Source organism: Pseudorca crassidens, chromosome X (assembly GCF_039906515.1).
Source record: "Pseudorca crassidens isolate mPseCra1 chromosome X, mPseCra1.hap1, whole genome shotgun sequence".
In the NCBI taxonomy this organism is placed as follows: domain Eukaryota; kingdom Metazoa; phylum Chordata; class Mammalia; order Artiodactyla; family Delphinidae; genus Pseudorca; species Pseudorca crassidens.
In genome coordinates this window covers 45,180,190-45,201,311 of record NC_090317.1, presented here as the reverse complement: position 1 = coordinate 45,201,311, position 21,122 = coordinate 45,180,190, and the positions used below count along the sequence as shown (strand labels likewise).

Sequence of the window (21,122 nt, the reverse complement as noted above, 5' to 3'; positions counted from 1 at the left end):
GGCTGTGATCTAGGAAAGCATTCTTTTCTGGATACTTAAACTTCAGTATATTCCCTGACTTTTATCTCTTGTCCTTACAGCTCTCTTGCATTGTTATTTCCACTATACCTGCCAGGTAACAGAAGTCTGTGAAGCTTTGGGTGTAAAACAATAGGAAGTTGTAGTGCCTATGCCTAACTGTTGAAGCCTGCGTAACCTATGTAGAGGCATTCAAATTTCATGAAAAATACAAACACATGCGCACATGTGTGCTTCTCCATTGTGAGGTTTCCTGTTGGTACAATTCAATGATTGTTCTTGTTTTATAGCTTCCTATTTTGGCTCTCTGGGTGCAGTATATTCTCGTAGCTCTCTGAGGATAGTAATGATAATGTTTTTGTCCAAATTTAATTTTATTTCACATTAATAGAAATTATGAAAACGATATACATTTTTCCATGTTAACAGCAAAACAATTCAATGGAATAAGAAAATCTTACCATAAATAACATCTTGTTGATTTGTATTAACTGAGACAAGTATATGTTCAAGTTAAAAAAATGACTCAGTACAGTGTCTAAAAATTTTTAACCCAGACATTAAATATATGGCTTCATTATTAATATTCTATATAGTACATTACTAAATTACCCCATTATCAATGCCTATTTATAAAGATACATTCATAAAATTGTTTTGATAAGCTGGATTTTGGTGACTTTGATCACATCCAGCAATACCGAGCCTAGAAGACATAGCCATGCTCACATGTAACTGAACATGTAAAATGGTAACAGGCATAATCAGCCCATGTAAGCAAATGTATTGGGTATGTGAATTTTTGATACCTGCAAAGGTATGTGTCCCCTCTATACCCATCCATGCCCCATAACTTCCCATCATGATGGACACAGAACAGAGAAATTGTCTTTCTGGTGGCAAGCATGAATGGTGGGAAGTGGAGCAGGCACGTTGTTATCTTATACGCACCAGACCCTTTGAGAGCAGTCTTTGGAAAAGGAAGGGGGAGTTCCTTTCTTGTTTGTTTGGTCTTTCATGGTAGATGCTTTCCTCAAATACCTGGTAAACATTGTTTGCCCATATTTAATAATAAAGCACTAAAATGGTCATTGGAAACTTGTGTACGTGAGCAGGACTTGTTCATTGTAGGATCTTGATGTTTCATTGGGAAATTCCCCAGATGATGGTGTAATTTTTCCTAAGAAATTCTCCTGGGGACTTCCCTGGTGGCGCAGTGGTTAAGAATCCGCCTGCCAATGCAGGGGACACGGGTTCGAGCCCTGGTCTGGGAAGGTCCCCCATGCCGCGGAGCAACTAAGCCCGTGTGCCACAACTACTGAGCCTGTGTGCCTAGAGCCTGCGCACCTCAACAAAGAGTAGCCCCTGATCGCCTCAACTAGAGAAAGCCCACGTGCAACAACGAAGACCCAACGCAGCCAAAAAATAAATAAATAAAATAAAATAAAATAAAATAAAAATTCTCCTGTTTCCTGACTAGGGGTTGTATTCGTCAGGCTTCTCCAGAGAAACAGAACCACTAGGATGTGTGTATATATAGAGAAAGATTTTTATAAGGGATTGGCTCACAAGATTATAGAGACTCATAAGTCCAACATCTGTAGGGTGGGCCTGCAGGCTGGAGATCCAGGAGAGCTGATGTTCCAGTTTGAGTTCATCGGCAGTCGGCAGTCTGGTGGAGAATACTCTCTTGCTTGGGGGAGCTAGTCTTTTTGTTCTGTATAGGCCTTCAACTGATTGAATGAGGCCCACCCACATTATGGTGGGTAGTCTGCTTTACTCAAGAGTCCACCCATTTAAATGTTAATCTCATCAGAAACACCCAGAACATTTGATTTGGGCACCCCATGGCCCAGCAAAGTTGACATGTAAAATTACTTGCCACAGGGCTATAAACCTGGCTACTAGCACTCTGGGACTTAAGCAGTAGAAAAGATTGGGGATAGGTTCTGGTACACTCCCTCAGTTCTGCAAACTGTATGAGTCCAGCTTTTATCTTCAGTGAGTAAAACCCTGATGTTTGCCAGTGTAGTGAAGGAATTTGGGGTTCTAACTGCTTCTTATGTAGGCTTTCAACCAGTCCTTCTGTTTTTCAGCCCTCTTGCACCTCCACTTTTCAGAGGTGCAAGAGGGCTGAAAAACAGAAGTGCAATTTCCCTCAAATTTCTGAGCCTTTCTGGGAGTTCTCAAGCATGAATCTGCTGCTTTTGAGGCTTTTTCTGTTGCTGCCTTAGCTTTCGTTTTCTCTATTCTGCTAAATTGATTATTGTTTGTCCATCTTCATTTGAGGTTCCAAAATCTTGTTGAGACCTCACATGTGCTATTGTCTGCCTTCTTGTTCTCTTTGAACTTGTGCTTTATGCATTTTTCCATTCCTTTACTTTTTAGTGGGGCTTTATGAGGACCCAGAATTAAACATGTATGTTCAGTATGCCATGTTTAACTGGAAGTCTCTCTCTCTCTTTCTTTTAAGAAAGTGTTAACTTTTTAACAATAAAGATAGGTTTAGTTAACTAGACAATAAGTTCTAAAGGTCTCTCCACTCCTAAGTATTTGCTCTTTCAAAAACATTCCAACTCAAAGCAAACACTCTGGTGCTAATTGATAATGAGTACAGAGATCAGAAGATATTTCAGCATAGATAGCCTGGGTCATTTTGGTTTTGTTATCATAAATTTAATTTCAGGAAGCTATTATAAAATAGGAATACTGTATTTCTAATCCCCATTTTCTGCCTTCCTTATTTTGTATAGTAGTTGATTCAATAACATAGTAATATAATAAAACAGTTCGGTTTCTTCCTTGGAATTTTAGTGGTATGCTTCCTCTGGATAGCCAGATATATCAAACACAGGTATCCAGCAGTAAGGACTTCTGTCATAAAATTAATGTTTTTGTAAAGACTTCAGTTATATCAAGCTGTTTGACTTCTGCATACTAATTGTTAGATATCCTAGTGAATTTTCCAAGGATCATGATGCTAAGGTATTAATATTTCCTTTGCTCTGTTTTCTTGGCTTCCCTTTTTGTCCTTCCACCTTCCTGTCTAAATCAAGAATGAGTAAACTTTGAGTCCTGAGTATTATACCAGTGAGAGTAAGCCATGCTAGCAGATATGACTGGTAAGCCTAAGGCACGGGCAGAGAAGAAGAGAGAAAATATAAGGAAGAAGTAAAATATGGAAAAAGGTCACAAAAGAGAAGATGACAAGTTGGCGAGGGTTGCTTTATGATAGTTGATTTAAATGTTTGAGTTTCTATTCCTTGATTTTCTATAGCATCTTCCTATAGCTATATCACATAATAAAATTAGGGTCTGAATATATGTTTAATCTTTTTATTTTATTGTTACTTTTTTTTTCTTACTGGCCACAGAATTGAAAATTGAAACTCTTATTTTATTTCAGGGAATGCAGCCTCATCTCCAGGCTTTGTTGTCACTATATAAATTCTTTGTTCCTACTTTGATTTCTGTATCTTTGCCTATGAGGAAGAAGGTAAGGGATTAAGGAGCAGTAAGTCATATTGAGATAGAAATATGTTGTTTTGAGTAAGTTAATTTATAGATTTGGACTAAAATGTTTACAGCATACTGTTTTAAGATCTAATATTGTGGCGCTGTTTCTGAGTGTTTTTAGGGATTAGCACTTCATTTTGATTCCATTCAATGTATTCCATTCAATGTAATAGATTCCTGATTAGAAAAAAAAACTTAAATGGATTTGCATGGGTGTAAAATATTTCATAATTAATATACTTTCAATTAATGAAGAGTTTTAGGTTTTATGCTGCTCCGACTTATGGATACCTCCTCTCGTGTACTTTACATTCAAATTTATAGATCTATTTTAAGAATTCAGAGAATCTGTGGAAGACAGCTCTACTTGCTGTGAGGCAAAGGAATCAGGGACTTCCTCCAGAACCTCTAAAGTTGATGTTAGCTAATGTCCATCCTATAAAAAGAGTAAGTATCTAAAACCCCAAGTGACTTGCAGTATTCTTTTATTAAATTCAAACAATAACCATTCAGATGTTGGAAGAGATTATAAATATTTAAGTACATTTTAATTACCCAGTATTCTATGCAAACTATATTCAGACTCCATTCATTAAACCACCTTAACAAGTGCTTTTACATTTATAGTTTGTAATCTGCTTAGTCCATTGATGGATTGTTTTATTATCTTTCTTTTTTAGAAATGGAATTCTCACTCAGTTATACCAGTGCTAAATTCCCGTAACTACAGTAAAGAAAGTGGGAAAAAGGGGATGAATCTTTCTGATTATTTCAGTAGCAATGGATCATTTCCACTGGAACAGCTTAAAAGCTTCCCTCAACTCTTACAGAACATCCATTGCTTAGAGGTATGTGACTGGACCATGTGCTTATTTGCATTTTCCATTTGATCTTCATGGCCTTTATTTTTGTTATATATTTCCTATCTGATGATTTCCTTGTTGCTCTGATCTCCTTTTTATATACTTACAGTTGACCGATTGTTCTGTCTTTGCAGCTGCCTTCTCAGATGGGCGCAGTGCTGAACAACTCTCTGCTACTACACTATATTAACTGTGTCAGAGATGAGTCAGTCTTACTGAGGCTCTATCACTGGTTGAGTCAAACATTACAAGAAGGTAAAAATTGATACTTAGAAGTGTTAGATGAATGAAGAAGGAATAAGATGGTTTACAAATGGGTTTCTTTTAAAAGGGTGCCAACTTCTAGACAGGAGGAGCCTTCATATGCTGTAATTATTTTTCTGGTAATCATGTATTCAGAGCCTGAATGCTGCTGCTGTTGTAATTTTAAGGGGTAGTAAGAAAGGAGGTGTATTGTTAAGGAAACACTGCTGGATGGCCACCAAAACTCACTGGGTGGCTCTACTTTGATGACTGTCACAGTCCAAGGCCTCTTCATCTTTGTATGTTCAGAAACTTGCTGTTAAGCCCCCAGAACCATCAGATTAATGCTAACCAAACTCAGAGACTGTTGTGTAAGCCAGAATGTCAACTTTTTATTTCATAATAGAAGTAATTCTGGTGACCAAAATTTTCATGTTTGCCGACTAGAATAGCTCCTCTCTGCTATCAATATATATGGGGGCCACATTAGTCATCAGAAAGTTTCTTAATTGTAGAACTGAAGGAAAAGGCAGTGAGGGAGTTTTTCATCCAGGCCATAGTAAAGCCTGATCATTTCATTCCTCCAAGGAGGTCGATTTCTCTAAACATAGTATTGAGTTCACCAGATTATTTCTTTCCTGGATAAGTAAATCCTGACTCTTCAAGTGTTTAAGGTCAGTTTTAGTTGGTTCCAGGATAACTCTCCTTTTCCTACTCAGTCTTTCTTTACATAGGATATGATACAGTTTGTTAGATTTCCACTAACTAAAGTTCTGCCACCCTTAGATTACCCCCAGCTCACCCTAATTGAAGTTTAGGCATTCTCAAACTTTTAATTCATACACTTATAGTCTTTTGGATTACTGTGTGGCATAAAGCTAATCACATTCATTATATGTAACATTTACTAGTTTATTTTTTCACCGTAAGCTTTCCCCCTATACTACCAAGTTCTTGAGAAACATCACACTATCACTTCCACATATATATTATAGTCTCCAGTGTGAGTTGGCTAGGATGTATGAGACAGATAGCTTGTTTATATTTGTCATTTATTTGTCACTTTAGAGTTGTGGTGGTTATGTTTTGTGTAGTTTTTAGTGTTGTGCAACCGGAGCCTTATGTTTAATATTTTTGTTCCAGAATGTATTTGGTACAAGGTGAATAATTATGAACATGGAAAAGAATTTACCAACTTCCTGGACACTATCCTCAAGGCAGAATGCTTCTTACAAGTAAGATTCTGCTTGTTTCCTACACACTTCACCATTTAAAAATATATATATATATATATTTATTTATTGAGCTGCGCTGGGTTTTAGTTGCGGCATGCAGGATCTTTAGTTGTGGCATGCGAACTCTTAGTTGAGGCATGTAGGATCTAGTTCCCTGACGAACTAGATCGAACCCAGGGATCGAACCCAGGGATCGAACCCAGGCCCCCTGCATTGGGAGCGTGAAGTCTTAGCCACTGGACTACCAGGTAAGTCCCACCACTTCTTAATTTATTTAGATATCCATTAAAAACCTTTTCTTTAGTGCTTGACATCTTTTGTAAACAATATTTATTCAATTCAAAATTCATTATAAATAGAGCCAAGTTGCACTGTCGTTTATCTTTGTACTGTTGGATTTGAAGAAAGAATTTGTTAAATTATGCAAATAAGAGAGAAAGGTATAGGGAATTCCCTAGCTGTCCAGTGGTTAGGACTCCGGCGCTCTCACTGCCGAGGGCCTGTGTTCAATCCCTGGTCAGGGAACTAAAATCCCGTGAGCCCCCTACCCCCCCAAAAAAGAGAGAAAGGTCTATAATTTAAGAGAACAAACTGAAGATGTAATTGAATGCATTAAATTAATTGAATTAGCCAGTAAGATAAATCTCATAGGGTCACTACTTGTGTCCTTATAATCAACAAACATTTTTTGATTGTCGAATATGTTCCAGCCAATTAATTATTTGGCCTGGGTAACCCTGAGTTATACTTTTAAGGTGCCACTCAGATATCAGCACCATCAAGAAGCCTTTACTCAGTCTGGGTTAGATGTTTGTTCTACGTGCTTCCTTAGCTCTCTGTGTTTACCTGTATCGTGGTACTTTCAGCATCTGTTTTTCCACACATTATGAGCTGTGGACAGGTGGGAACCATGTCTAACTTTTCTTCATGTATGGGTGTTCAACTTGGTACCTGATACAAAAGAGATTCTCAATAAATGTTTGTTGAATAAATCTTAAGGGTATGGTGTGAAACCATTGAATTAGAAGTTGGGTGTGGATAATGGTGGTGAGGATAAAAGGATGAATTTAGGTTGATTTTTTAGATTTCCTGCTTGGGAGGATGATGATGGGAATATAAGAAAAGCAGGCTAGGAAGGAAAGATATATTTGATTTGAAAGATGCCTGTGGGATATCTAAGAGGTCCAGTAGGCAGTTAGATAATGAGCCTAGAGCTCAGGAGTGAGATTTGGGCTAGAGATGCAGAAATTTTGGACTCCTCATGATATAGGTGGTGGTTTTAGCTATGTTATAGATGAGATTGTCCACAGAATTCATGTCATGAAAAGAAGGTCCAGAATAGAGTCTTGGTGCACGCCACTATTTAAGGCTCAGGACGACAAAGTTAAGGAAAACCCTGGATCTTCACTCTGGTAAAAACAGAGGCAGCCTAGACATTCAGGCCTCTCCAGATGGTGCTGCCCAGAGTTTGGGTTTGGTCTATGGCCCCTAATGAAATTCCAGCCTTATTATACAACATTGTATACACTCTATTGACTATCATGTACTCCAAAATAATACAATTTCATTTATCTTTAAAAATATTCCATAACTTGACTTCTTACCTTCTTTCCAATTGGTAAAGTTTTATGGTGTTTGAAAACTATGTTGATAAAGATGGTAATGTATCCAAATATTAATCATCTGATCCTTTTTATGAGAAAGTCTGGCACCTAATCCAAGGCTTTTAATTATATTTATGACAAAAAACATTAGTCTAAGGGTAAAACAACTATAGCACAAAGTAAACTGGTTGTTTCAAGAGTAATTACAACTGAAGAGTTCCATGCAAGGTTTTACTATCAACTTGTGTTACAGGAGGGGTTTTATTCCTGTGAAGCATTCCTGTATAAGAGCCTTCCTCTCTGGGATGGCCTCTGTTGTCGATCACAGTTCCTTCAACTTGTGAGCTGGATTCCTTTTAGTAGCTTCTCTGGTATGTATCGCGAAAATTTGGAGTCATTTAATTTAATGTAATATTAATTAAAAGGATGAATAATTTTTTTTATTACTTTTAGAGGTGAAACCACTTCTTTTTGACCATCTGTCACGGCTCTTCTTTACATCAACTATTTATTTCAAGGTAAAAAAATTGTCTTGCTTAGATTCAATAGGAAATATTAGTCTGTGGCTGGTGGTACACAGTTTTAAACCCACACTATAGCAGTGTTTTGTAACAGGAGTTGCTTGGACCTGGACTTGAGGTCCTGCATCATTCAAATCAAAGTTAATGTGTAGAATCTTCTGTTTTTAAGGTTTTGTTACATGTAATTTTCCTGAACTGTAACAGATGACAAAGTGAATGAACAGGTGGCAAATGAGTATTAATAAAAACAAACTGGGAAATAACTTAAGCATACTTAGTTTGATTGTTGTGGTTGATAATTTTGTAGATACACTTATTCATTTCTCAAATGTGTATTGAGCACCCACTATGTGTTATAATATAGTCATTTTCTGCTAATAAAATTGTTCTAACCTTATATAATAAAATTAAAAGTTGTTACTATTTTGCGGTGTGCTCCAAAAAAAACCCACTGTGGCTTCCAGGACTAAGTTTGAGAGCCACTTTTTTATAGAATGGTTATTCCTTTTCTAAAAGAGTGACAATATAATTAATGTTTCTTTTTTTCACCTTAAATCACTTACTGTTTGCCACATTTACAGGAAAAATATATTGTCCTGGTTAGTGTTTGTCATAATCAACTGGTACTTTATAATTACCTATCACATTAACTTGGATTCAAGTTTTATTTATATTATTTGTAACTTTGTACCTTACCATGTCATGTCATTCACATGACAATACCCACTGCTTCTCCCAGATAACACATTTTCAGAGACTTCATTTTGCAACTTTCTGTGATTCTCTTCCGATCTTCTAATTCAGTTATTCTTTATTTCTTCTCTTATTCTACCAATCTAGAGCGCTATTTATCTGTAAATATTAGGTTAAACCATATGAATAGGTTTAACCTAATAAGTCAAAGATGTTTGACAATTGGCAGTTTCATATGTTCCAGCCTAATAAGTATATATACATTTATACACACATGCATATTTTTATATTTGAGAGTGGGGGGTGGGGAGAGGAAGGGAAACAGACAGAAGGCCAAAGACAGAAATCAGGGGAATGCTCACTGTTTAATTCTCACTGAAAAGGAGGTGTCTATGAAGGAACCTTTTCAAGAGGTATGAAAAGAACCAGGAGAACAGTAGCGCCAAAGAAACAGAGAGAATACAGGCTATCAAGAAGGAGTGAAGGGATAATGTTGCTACATATCCCAAGAGGGTCCAGAAAGATGTGGACCAAAAAAAAGTTTCTTTTGGAATTGATAATACAGAGGTCTTGGCTACCTTTGTGAGCAGGTTCAGTGGAGTGTGGGGGTAAAAACCAAATTGTGGAGGTTGAGGAGTTGATGAGAAATGAAGACAAGACAATGAGTATTGACTGTGTTTCCAAAAGTTTGGCTAAAAAGAAGAGGTAGAGAGAGAGAGAGAGAGCTGTAGTGGGACTTTGAATCAAGGGAAGGTTGTAATTTTCTTTGTCCCCAGAGTGAGAAAAACCTGCACATGTTTATAGATAGGATGCAAGGAGCCAGATGAGAAGAGAGAGAGGTTGAAAATGGGGGAAAGATGAGGGATAATTGACAGTGGCAGGGTTTCAGAAAAAGCATGAAGGTATTGGTTTAAGACTAGGTAGAGGACTTTGATTGAATGGTTGGTAAGAGGTTGGGAGGTACTACTTATTCTCTAAGATTGGGGATGAGGATGTAGAGATAGGTGGACATATAGATACATTTGTACAGTTTGAAAAAAGAGCAAGAAATTGAAATACTTGTGCCTAAAAATGTTAAATTTCTCAAAATAGGAAGTGCATTGTAGAGGACAGAATTGAGTAGGGGGCTTCAAGATGGTGTTATGTGCTTAGCCATTAAAAAGAATGGGAGCGAGAGACAGCTAATTGAAGAGAAATATAGTAAAAAGGATTATTGAGCTTCATTAAGAGCCCAGATGAAGTTGGAGACCATAACTTAGGAGTGTAGAGCTGTGCTTCTCAACCATTTTTGTTTTAAGCCCATGCCCCCTTCTCATAAACGTAAGAATCTCATGCCTTCCTTTAATGTGGAGGCTGGATGGGGTAGAGTAGGTGAGTGGAGATTTTCTGAATATGTCATAGTAATATCGAATATCTTTTCAAGTGTTAAATTGATACCAAAATAGAGGATTGTTTTAGGTGATTCCAAGGTTGCTTTCAAATTGAACATATTTATAACCTGAATGTGAGGTGTCACTTTCTAAAAAAATATATGTTTCTTAATTAATTTATGTATTTATCTATTTTTGGCTGTGTTGGGGTCTTCGTTGCTGCACATGGGCTTTCTCTAGTTGCGGCGAGCTGGGGCTACTCTTCATTGTGGTGCGCAGGCTTCTCATTGCAGTGGCTTCTCTTGTTGAGCATGGGCTCTAGGCGTGCAGGCTTCAGTAGTTGCAGCACGTGGGCTCAGTAGTTGTGGTTCGCGGGCTCTAGAGCACAGGCTCCATAGTTGTGGCGCACGGGCTTAGTTGCCCTGCAGCATGTGGGATCTTCCTGGACCAGGGATCGAACCCGTGTCCCCTGCATTGGCAGGTGGATTCTTAAGCACTGCGCCACCAGGGAAGTCCCTAAAAAAATATTAATTGAACTGTGCTATGAGGTAGCAGTAAGCATTTTATCACTGGAGATACTCAAATATAAATAGTATCTAGACCATCATTTATTAAGAATATTTAAGAAAGGTTTCCTGTGTTAGGTTTTGGGATGGTATGGATTGCTTTCAAATTTATAGATATTATGATTTATCCTTATAAGTGTTCCAGGCACACTTATTTCAAGACTATATTTTTTGTATGTGAATGAGTCCCTGGGAAATCAAGGCAAGGCTTGACAAAGGAAAAACTATAGGATTGTTTGTTTTCCACAATCACAGAAGATAAATTTTATGACCAACAAAAAGAGTAAATTGCAGTTGTAGACACAAGGCGAAAAGGGTGGGAAACTCCTATCTGTAGCAGCTTCAAAGGATCTCTGAGGGGAAATAATAAGGGGTGGGTGATGTAATATATGTTATGAATGAATATAATTTAAAGAAACAAGAGTCTGTTCCTCACTGATAAGATGGGGGCAGGCTTGTAGAGAAAATGGTAAAATAAACTTGTACTTGCATTAATCTGTCTCTTGGTGACCGATTAGGTTGGAGAAGCAGCTATTGGGTTCTGAATTGGATGTGGTTATCTCCACAGTCCCTTCCACCTCTAGGCCTCTGGTTTAGTCTGTTAGTTCTCAGCACTATGGTATGTCTGATGATTTTTTTTGTTTTGTGTCCACAGTGTAGTGTTCTTCAGTGTCTGAAAGAGCTACTGCAGAATTGGCTGTTGTGGCTTTCTATGGACATCCACGTGAAATCTGTGAACAGTCCTCTGTGAGTTATCTTACAACCCTCCTTAAGAGTTGATCTCTACAAAACTGTTTGCATATGGAGTTTAATAGTGTGGCATAAAACCTAATTGCTTCATGTAAATGCTTAATTGTACTTTTCTAAAAAAAATGTTTTTTGTTACTTTTCACTCTTCCCTACAATCCTGTGAGGAAAGTTAATTCTTCAAGTTTTATTCTATAAGTCAGAAAGCAACCCCCAAGCCTCTGAGTCACTTGCAAGAGTTAATATAGCAAAACAATGGCCAGCTGATGTTAGAACTTGCAACTTTGACTTCCATTCAGTTTAGCTCATTTTATAAAATGTATTCTTGCTTATATGTGAAGTCAATTTTGATGATGGCTAGGAAGATCTGTAATTTTGCTGTACAGATTTTTTTTTATGTTTCTCTGATGTATTTTGCTTATATATGTTAATTTATTTTCACTTCGTAATTAAAAAAGAGCCCTGAATTTCCATTATGTTCATTACTGTTAAATGTGAAACCTCAAAGTGAAAGTAAAAGCCTGACTGAATTTCAAGGAACTGCCTGATCAGGTTTTTTTTGACTCTTTCTACCTAGAGTCTTTTGCTTCTCCTGTATTCTTTTTTAACATTAATTTTTTTTATATTATAGAAAATTACAAACATATTCAAAAGTAGAGAAAATAGTACAATTGTTACCCTTATGTACGCATCACCCGGCTTCAACAGTTATCAACTCATGGTTAACTTTTTTTCATCTATAACACCCCTCACTTTCCTCCTCCTTTGTACTAGATATTTTTTAAGCAAAACCCAGACATCATTTCAGCTGTTGAAAAATGATACCAGTATAACACCTAAAAATTAATAGTTGTTAATATGTTCAAATATCTAATGGATGTTCAGATTCCCTGTAATATCAGTCACATTCTTACTTTATAAGATAAGGATCCCTTAGCTCCAACTGCAAGTAGCTGGTGGTTGGCTTAGTTAGATTAGCCCAGATCTATTTTTCTATATGTTCTTTTCCTTATAGTTATCTCCTACTTTGTTAGGAGAATAGAAGCTTCTTGGGAGTTGCCTGGAAACTTTTTAATTCTTCATATTCATTATTGCAGTGCTTCCATATATCGTGTATGTCTGATCACTTTTAGAAGGAAATGGAGCATTAGTGCGTAGTGAAAGTATCTTGTAAAGCAGTGCTTCTCAAAGTGTGGTCCCTGAACCAGCAGCATCAGCATCACCGGGGGTCCTGTAGAGATACAAATTCTCAGGTACTACCCTAGACCTACTGAAGTAAACTCTGGAGGTAGAGCCCAGTAATCTGTGTTTTAACAAATGCTTCCATAATTTTGGTGCAAGCTAAAGTTTGTGAACCACTATCATAAAGAAATTCCGTTTGAATAGTTAACCTCTTCAAACACCTCAATTCTATTAAGAATAGTATGTTTGCATTTATAATCTTTGGCCAATTTGCAATGTAAGTCTTAGGCACCCTAATACAGGTGCTTTATAATTTATATATTTTCTTTATAAAAATCCTAGGATCCTTTTTAATTAGTGTCATAAATTTTGAGAGGGCATTTACAAAGGGGCTCTGCTTTCTAAAATTCTTAAAACAAATAAATGGACATAATTGTAGGTAACTTTGCTTGTCATAATACTACTTGGCATTATATAATATAGCTATTAAGTTCTCAATAATTTTTCTATCTTGGAGATATGAGTGTAATGCTATGTCTCCATCGTATGACAATATGCCATATGACTGGCAAAGAGGGAGTAAATTGTAGTTGTAGATCACAAGGAGAGAAGGGTGGGAAACCATTCTCAGCAGTGGCTCTCAAGGGGGCATTTTTGGTTGGCACAGTGACTGGGAAGAGGGTGCTAGCATCTTTTAGTAGGTAGGAGCCAGAGGTGCTAAACGTTCTGTAGTGGGTGGGGAGTAGGAGGCAGTCCTGAATGGTGAATTGTGTCATCCAAAATGCCAGTAGTGTCCTGTGGAGAAACACTTTCAAAGATGCTACCTGAGCAATCATCATTGTACAAATTATTTCAGACATATTTGTCAGATGCTGCCAGAAATCATAAAGTACAGTTTTGCAAGTGATGGGCTGACTGTATGTATGCCCACCTATTTGAACAGTCTCTTAATCTTTCCCTGCTTGCTCTGGCACAGAATCATCATGGTGGTGGGTAATGGTAGAGTTATCATCATCTCAGGCTTTAAGACTATATATATGCTATTCCTTTTTCCTTGTGCATAACTGTTGTTGGCTACCTAGATCTGAGGTTAAAGCTATGAAATCACATTTCCCAGTCTTTTCCTAATCCACTCAACAGTGGATTGAAGGAGAGGGGTGGGGAGATGGATGGATTGAACCAGTTATACCCATGTGTAATTTAAAGAGACATGGTTCACTGATTTGGGAAGAATATAAATATCTAGATCTGGTTTTTACTAGAATAAAAGATGCCAAAAATTTTACTCATTCAGTTTTAGAATTGAATTCCAGTTAAATTAAAGTGAAAATATTTTTAACAGCATTTTAGTTCAGGAATTTAGGCAAAACTCGGTTTGGATTTGTGTACTTAGAAACTAATTTGCTGACTGCTATGGTCCCTGCACATTGGTGATATTATCTAAAGTCTGGAGCTTAATCCTTTCTTTCTCTGGTATTTACTAGTAGAATGGTTGCTCAGGGATGTTCTATGAATTGATCTTAATGGTTCCCTAGAGGGCTGTATAGTTTTATGATTAATCACTGCAGTTAAAAAAAATGTGAATTATACATTGGAGCACTGATCGTTTTCTGAAATTCCCACCGACTTTCTGCTGTATATTTAATCCAGCTTTAGCTTGGAAAATGTGAGGAGTTTTGCTAATATGGATCTTGGTTTCTTATTGCAGAGAGACAACTTTAGGTGGATCCATGAATTCTGTGTCTAAACTGATTCACTATGTAGGGTGGCTGTCCACTACTGCAATGCGCTTGGAAAACAACAGTACCTTCTTGCTGCACTTTATTTTGGATTTCTATGAGAAGGTAGTACACATCCCATTTTCGCTACTTTGATTTTTGTGATGGCTGTCTGCTTTACTAGTCTATTGTTTAAATTTTATGCACAACTATTAAGTTGGGCTATGACCTTATTAGCATACTTGAGATAAGCTATGTATTTTGAAGTTAATGATTGTATTCTGGCCTGAATAGTTAACATGCATAAAACAAAGGGGAAAAAGCAAAAGCTTTTTTTGAAGTCCAGGTACCACTTTAATAGACGTTCCCCTGAATAATGCTGGCCCTAGACAGAAGTCTGTCTTTAGTATCACTTTTTTCTCATCCATTGTACATTTCCAACCCCTGGTAAAAAAACAAAAATACCTTTTATTTCTTTAGCTCTCCACCCCCCACCTTTCAACTGCCTTATTTCTCCCAGTACCTATGATTCTGGTCCTCTTCTATTGTTTTATAGTATTCAACCTGGACAGAACTATTATCCAGGAAGTACCCACTAATCTCAGTTTTCCTGGCTTCTTCCCTTCATTGATACTTAGTTGTCTTGTGTTATATTTGCTTGGAAGCATGCTCCTTTGTTTTCCAGGTTGACAGCTAACTAATATGATAATTCAGTATTTATAGGACTTAAGAAGAAAGAAATCCTCCCTTCCCCTTTCTCCCTAACTCTAAGATCTCTCCCCAGAAAAAAATAAAAGAGTTTAATAACTACCTTGCAGAAATAATCCTCTCTTGTAAGGTTGCTGTTTGGTGAGGTACATTTTTAAGCAGGTTGTGGCTACGTATTCTATTTATGAATCAGGCAGGCCCAAACCTGATGTTATATTATTGCTTATTCTCTAGTGGTGATTCTTTGAGTGAAGTTGGTTGAGGAGTTCTGAGGAATAATTTATATACTGGTGTTGTCATTCTTCCCAAAAGGTGTGTGACATATATATAAATTATAACCTTCCATTGGTGGTGTTGTTTCCTCCTGGGGTCTTCTATCCTGCACTCCTCAGCCTGGATTCCAGTATCCTGAACCAGCTCTGTTACATTATGGACAGGTACAAAGCCTTTTTACCATTTTATGAATTAATACATCATAATTCCATCTTCATTTTCCAGCTATACAATAATTTATGAATATACTACAATAAGTTTATTGTACATAATACAGTGAAATATAAAATACAATAATATTGTTATCCATTTTCTGCCAGGACCTTTGGAAAAAGGAAACATGGCTTTCTTTAGGGAATGACCTTCCAACATGGGACTATTTTAACTATGTTTTTAAAATGTCACTGTGAGGGGATATGGATTAAAAGGATTCACAGTTAAGGATCTTTTGTGCAGTGGTACCGTTGCACTCGGCATTGTTAATTCTCACTGCTGTGTCTCAAAGAATAATTAGTCATTTACTGACAACTGGTTTAAGTCTACATAGCTTCTCTGGTAAAAAGAACATTTTCTGGGAGATAAGGGGAGCTATTACCAATTATATGAAACTGTAAGTATTATTTCTGATCTCTTCTAATTTTTTCACTTATGGACTGAAATTGCTCTTTTTAGCCCATAAGTGTAGACCCTTTTGGCATAACTTATAAGACTATGCCAAGGTTAAAATGTTGAAAAGCTACTTAGAATAGTTCTCAGGCAAGAAAAGATTACATCTCTAAGTTTTCCCTTTATCCTTTCTACTGCACCTTTTTTTCCACATTAGGAAAATACGTTTTGTAATATGTTTTGTATCAGTGACTGCTTTTGAGCCTCTATTAATTTTTAACAGTGAAACATTAAAAGCATTTCCTTTTTTACTGAAGTATAATTTAGAGTCATATCTTAAATGCATATCTTAAATTTACAAGTACTTATCCTAAATGTACAACTCAATATTTGAGCCTCTATTAATTTTTATTCTTTGAGGAAAATGTACCACAAAAGGAAAAAAAACTTAAATAGACAGCTGGATATTTGTGTATGTGCATATATTTACATTTAAAATGTAAACTTTTGTTTATGTTTACATATCAAAGGCATTTAATGGTAAAAGTTCTCTTTGCTCTGTCTTTAGGTATCGTAAAAATTTGACTGCTGCAAAGAAAAATGAGTTGGTACAAAAGGTATGGATGATGAATCTCTGTTTTAAATCACCATTGTTTAAAAATTGAGTGTAGAGATATATGATCTGTTGGGAATAAGAAGGAAAGGGAGAATAGGTGATGATGACAATTTTTTTTCTTTCCCAATAGACAAAATCAGAGTTCAGCTTCAGCAGCAAGACCTATCAAGAATTTAATCACTATTTGACAGCCACGGTTGGTTGCCTGTGGACATCCAAACCCTTCCAGAAAGGATTATATATTGACCCCAAAGTCTTAGAAAAAGCTTCAGTAGCAGAGTACAAAAACAGTTTAAATTTAGTCCATCATCCTGCTCTTTTGGGTTATGCTGTTTTCTTTCTGCTACAGGTAAGAGTATTTAAATGATTTTTAGATTTTCTATAGGAATACTATGATGGCAGAAATAGGAAACACCATAAATTTAGCGTGTCTGAATTGCAAGACGTGTTCAGTCATACTTTTTGAGTATCAGCTAACTTTTGGGCATTGTGCTAGGCTCTGGGGATTCAAAATTAAGTAATTAGTTTCTACCCACAAAGAGCTTGGGCTTGTGGCAGAGACAAATTTGTGAACATTACTGCAATACAGTTAGGTGAAGTGAGAAGAGATACAATTGTGAGAATTAGTGAATATTAGTTCAGTTCTACCTGCGTAGAGGTGGTGCCAGGTAAGAAAAGGGTACAGAGAAGTTGAAGCTTTAGTAAAATCCTTCTAGGCAAGATGGAAAATGTAGGCTAGATGATGTTATAATTAGAGTTGGAGTCTTAGCCAAAGACTGCTGATTTAATGGGTTGATATCAGTATGTAAGCAAGGAGGTCTTCTCAGGACTTTACACCAGCCTTGTCATTTTCAACATTATCAGTGACTCACAGAACTCAAATGGTGTGCATATCATATGTGTGGATGACACAACAGGATGGGATTACAAATACACTGTTAGAATCTGGATTCAGAATTCCCTGAACAGACTGGAACATTGAGAAATCTAACAAAATGAAAAAGTGTATAGAACGGGGGAGATATTCATTGAGTAAATGTTTAATATATTCATGTAAGAACCAGGCACTGTGGTGAACAAGACACATCTGAGTACTGCCCTTGTAGAGCTTGGAATCTAGTCAGGGAGGCAGTCATTAAACAGACATCTTACAATAAAGAATGATGAGTAATATAGGGAAAGTACAGAGAATGATGAAAAAATATACAGGGGGGCTTCTGTAGAGCCAGTTCAGGCTTTACAGAAGTGATGCTAATTGGAGTTTTAAAGGATGAGTATGAGCTTGTCAAGACAGGAGCAGTATTTGAGGAAAAGTGTAAAGCTAGAACAGGGGACAGCAAACTTTTTCTGTGTGCGGCCAGACTGTAAATATTTCAGGCTTTGCAGGCCACATGGTCTCTGTTAAGATTACTCAACCTTGCTGTTGTAGCGTGAAAGTGGCTATAGACAATGAGTAAATAAACGGGCATAGTTGTGTTCCATAACAGTTTATTTACAAAAACAGGCATTGGACTGGATGTGGTTTGTGGACCCCTATGTTAGAGCATGCTATGTTTGAGGAATTTAAGCAGAATTATAGGGCTTGAGCAGGGATTCTACCCTGACTCAGCAGCAGAAGTACCCGGGCTGCTTTTCCAAAGTATACATCCTTGATTGCTTCCAGCCTGACATTTTGATTTACTAACTGGGGTGATATCCAGGATCTGCTTTTTTTTTTTTAAACATGTTTATTGGAGTATAACTGCTATACAATGGCATGTTAGTTTCTGCTGTGTAACAAAGTGAATCAGCTATACACATACATACATCCCCATATCTCCTCCCTCTTGCGTCTCCCTCCCACCCTCCCTATCCCACCCCTCTAGGTGGTCACAAAACACTGAGCTGATCTCCCTGTGCTATGCAGCTGCTTCCCACTAGCTATCTATTTTACATTTGGTAGTGTATATATGTCCATGCCACTCTCTCACTTTGTCCCAGCTTACCCTTCCCCTTCCCCATGTCCTCAAGTCCATTCTCTATGTCTGCGTATTTTTTTTCTTTTTTTTGAATTTTTGAATTTTATTTATTTTTTTATACAGCAGGTCATTATTAGTCATCAATTTTATACACATCAGTGTATACATGTCAATCAATGTCTGTCTTTATTCCTGTCCTGCCCCTAGGTTCTTCAGAACTATTTTTTTTTTTAGATTCCATATATATGTGTTAGCATACGGTATTTGTTTTTCTCTTTCTGACTTACTTCACTCTGTATGACAGCCTTTAGGTCCATCCACCTCACTACAAATAACTCAATTTTGTTTCTTTTTATGGCCGAGTAATATTCCATTGTATATATGTGCCACATCTTCTTTATCCATTCATTGGTCGATGGACACTTAGGTTGCTTCCATGTCTTGGCTATTGTAAATAGTGCTGCAATGAACATTGTGGTACATGTCTCTTTTTGAATTATGGTTTTCTCAGGGTATATGCCCAGTAGGGGGATTTCTGGGTCATATGGTAGTTCTGTTTTTAGAACTATCTATTTTAAGGAACCTCCATAGTGGCTGTATCAATTTACATTCCCACCAACAGCCCTTTGCCCCTTTTTAAATTAGGTTATTTGTCTTAATGGCTTATAAGACTCATGTCTATATTGTAGATTCAAGTTGCTTATCAGATATATGATTTGCAAAGTTTTCCCCTATTCTTTGGGGTGTCTTTTCATTTTTTGGTTGGTATCTTTTGAAGCACAAAAGTTTAAGTTTTGATGAACTCTATTTATTACTTTTTTCTTTTATCGCTTGTGCTTTTTTTTAATGCCTCCTCATTTCCTTCTCCCCCCAGCCCCTGGCAATGACCAGTATACTCTCTGCTTCTATGAGTTTGATTATTTCAGATTCATCATATAAGTGGTATCTTATAGTATTTGCCCTTCTGTGTTTGGCTTATTTCACCTAGCATAATTTCCTGCAGATTTGGTCTCTCAGTAGATTGTGGAAGATAAGGGATATTGGTTTCTCCTCATGATGTCTGTCTGGTTTTGGTTTCAGGTTAATTCTGGCCTCAAAAAATAAGTTAGGAAGTATTCTCTCTCCTGTTCTTTGGAAGAGTTTGTGAAGGATTGGCATTAATTCTTCTTTAAATATTTGGTAAATTTTACCCCTGAAGCCATCTGGTCATGGGCTTTTATGTAATTTCTTGATAACTTTTTTAAAATAAAAATGTCTTTTCCATTATGGTTTATTACAAGATATTGAATATAGTTTCCTGTGCTATACAGTAGGACCTTGTTGTTTTGATAATACTTTTTATTTCTTTTTTGGTTGTTGTTTAATTCTTTTTTTTAAAATTTATTTATTTTTAACATCTTTATTGGAGTATAATTGCTTCACAATGGTGTGTTAGTTTCTGCTTTATAACAAAGTGAATCAGCCATACATATACATACGTTCCCATATCTCTTCCCTTTTGCGTCTCCCTCCCTCCCACCTTCCCTATCCCACCCCCCCCAGGAGGTCACAAAGCACCGAGCTGATCTCCCTGCGCCACATGGCTGCCTCCCACCAGCTATCCACCTCACGCCCAGTAGTGTATATATGTCCATGCCACTCTCCCACCCCGTCACAGCTTACCCCTCCCCGCCATCCTGAAGTCCATTCTCTAGTAGGTCTGTGTCTTTATTCCCGTCTTACCCCTAGGTTCTTAATGACCTTTTTTTTTTCTTAGATTCCATATATATGTGTTAGCATACGGTGTTTGTTTCTCTCTTTCTGACTTACTTCACTCTGTATGACAGATCTAGGTCCATCCACCTCACCACAAATAACTCAATTCCGTTTCTTTTTATGGCTGAGTAATATTCCATTGTATACATGTGCCACATCTTCTTTATCCATTCATGCGATGATGGACACTTAGGTTGCTTCCATCTCCTGGCTATTGTAAACAGAGCTGCAATGAACATTTTGGTACATGACTCTTTTTGAATTATGGTTTTCTCAGGGTATATGCCCAGTAGTGGGCTTGCTGAGTCGTATGGTAGTTCTATTTGTAGTTTTTTAAGGAACCTCCATACTGTTCTCCATAGTGGCTGTATCAATTTACATTCTCACCAGCAGTGCAAGAGTTTTCCCTTTTCTCCACACCCTCTCCAGCATTTATTGTTTCTAGATTTTTTGATGATGGCCATTCTGACCAGTGTGAGATGATTGTAGTTTTGATTTGCATTTCTCTAATGATTAATGATGTTGAGCATTCTTTCATGTGTTTGTTAGCTATCTCTATATCTTCTTTGGAGAAATGTCTATTTAGGTCTTCTGTACATTTTAGGATTGGGTTGTTTGTTTTTTTAATATTGAGCTGCATGAGCTATTTATATATTTTGGAGATTAATCCTTTGTCAGTTGCTTCATTTGCAAATATTTTCTCCCATTCTGAGGGTTGTCTTTCTGTCTTGTTTATGGTTTCCTTTGCTGTGCAAAAGCTTTGAAGTTTCATTAGGTCCCATTTGTTTATTTTTGTTTTTATTTCCATTACTCTAGGAGGTGGATCAAAAAAGATCTTACTGTGATTTATGTCAAAGAGTGTTCTTCCTATGTTTTCCTCTAAGAGTTTTATGTGTCTGGTCTTATATTTAGGTCTTTAATCCATTTTGA

The 21,122-nt window shown here is 36.9% G+C and overlaps 1 protein-coding gene across 6 annotated transcripts in view; it reads left to right on the top strand.

The window, feature by feature from the left end:
• The window catches only part of CENPI (centromere protein I), a 61,262-nt gene that overhangs the window by 32,068 nt on the left and 8,072 nt on the right, over positions 1-21,122 (top strand). For all 6 annotated transcript variants that reach the window (XM_067724221.1, XM_067724218.1, XM_067724220.1 and 3 more), the window contains 12 exons: positions 3,425-3,514; positions 3,859-3,981; positions 4,215-4,382; positions 4,532-4,652; positions 5,784-5,875; positions 7,733-7,850; positions 7,933-7,997; positions 11,285-11,376; positions 14,267-14,402; positions 15,297-15,421; positions 16,432-16,480; positions 16,610-16,828. In XM_067724221.1, coding sequence (XP_067580322.1) covers positions 3,425-3,514; positions 3,859-3,981; positions 4,215-4,382; positions 4,532-4,652; positions 5,784-5,875; positions 7,733-7,850; positions 7,933-7,997; positions 11,285-11,376; positions 14,267-14,402; positions 15,297-15,421; positions 16,432-16,480; positions 16,610-16,828 — 1,398 coding nt within the window. The remainder of the gene's footprint in view (positions 1-3,424; positions 3,515-3,858; positions 3,982-4,214; positions 4,383-4,531; positions 4,653-5,783; positions 5,876-7,732; positions 7,851-7,932; positions 7,998-11,284; positions 11,377-14,266; positions 14,403-15,296; positions 15,422-16,431; positions 16,481-16,609; positions 16,829-21,122) is intronic.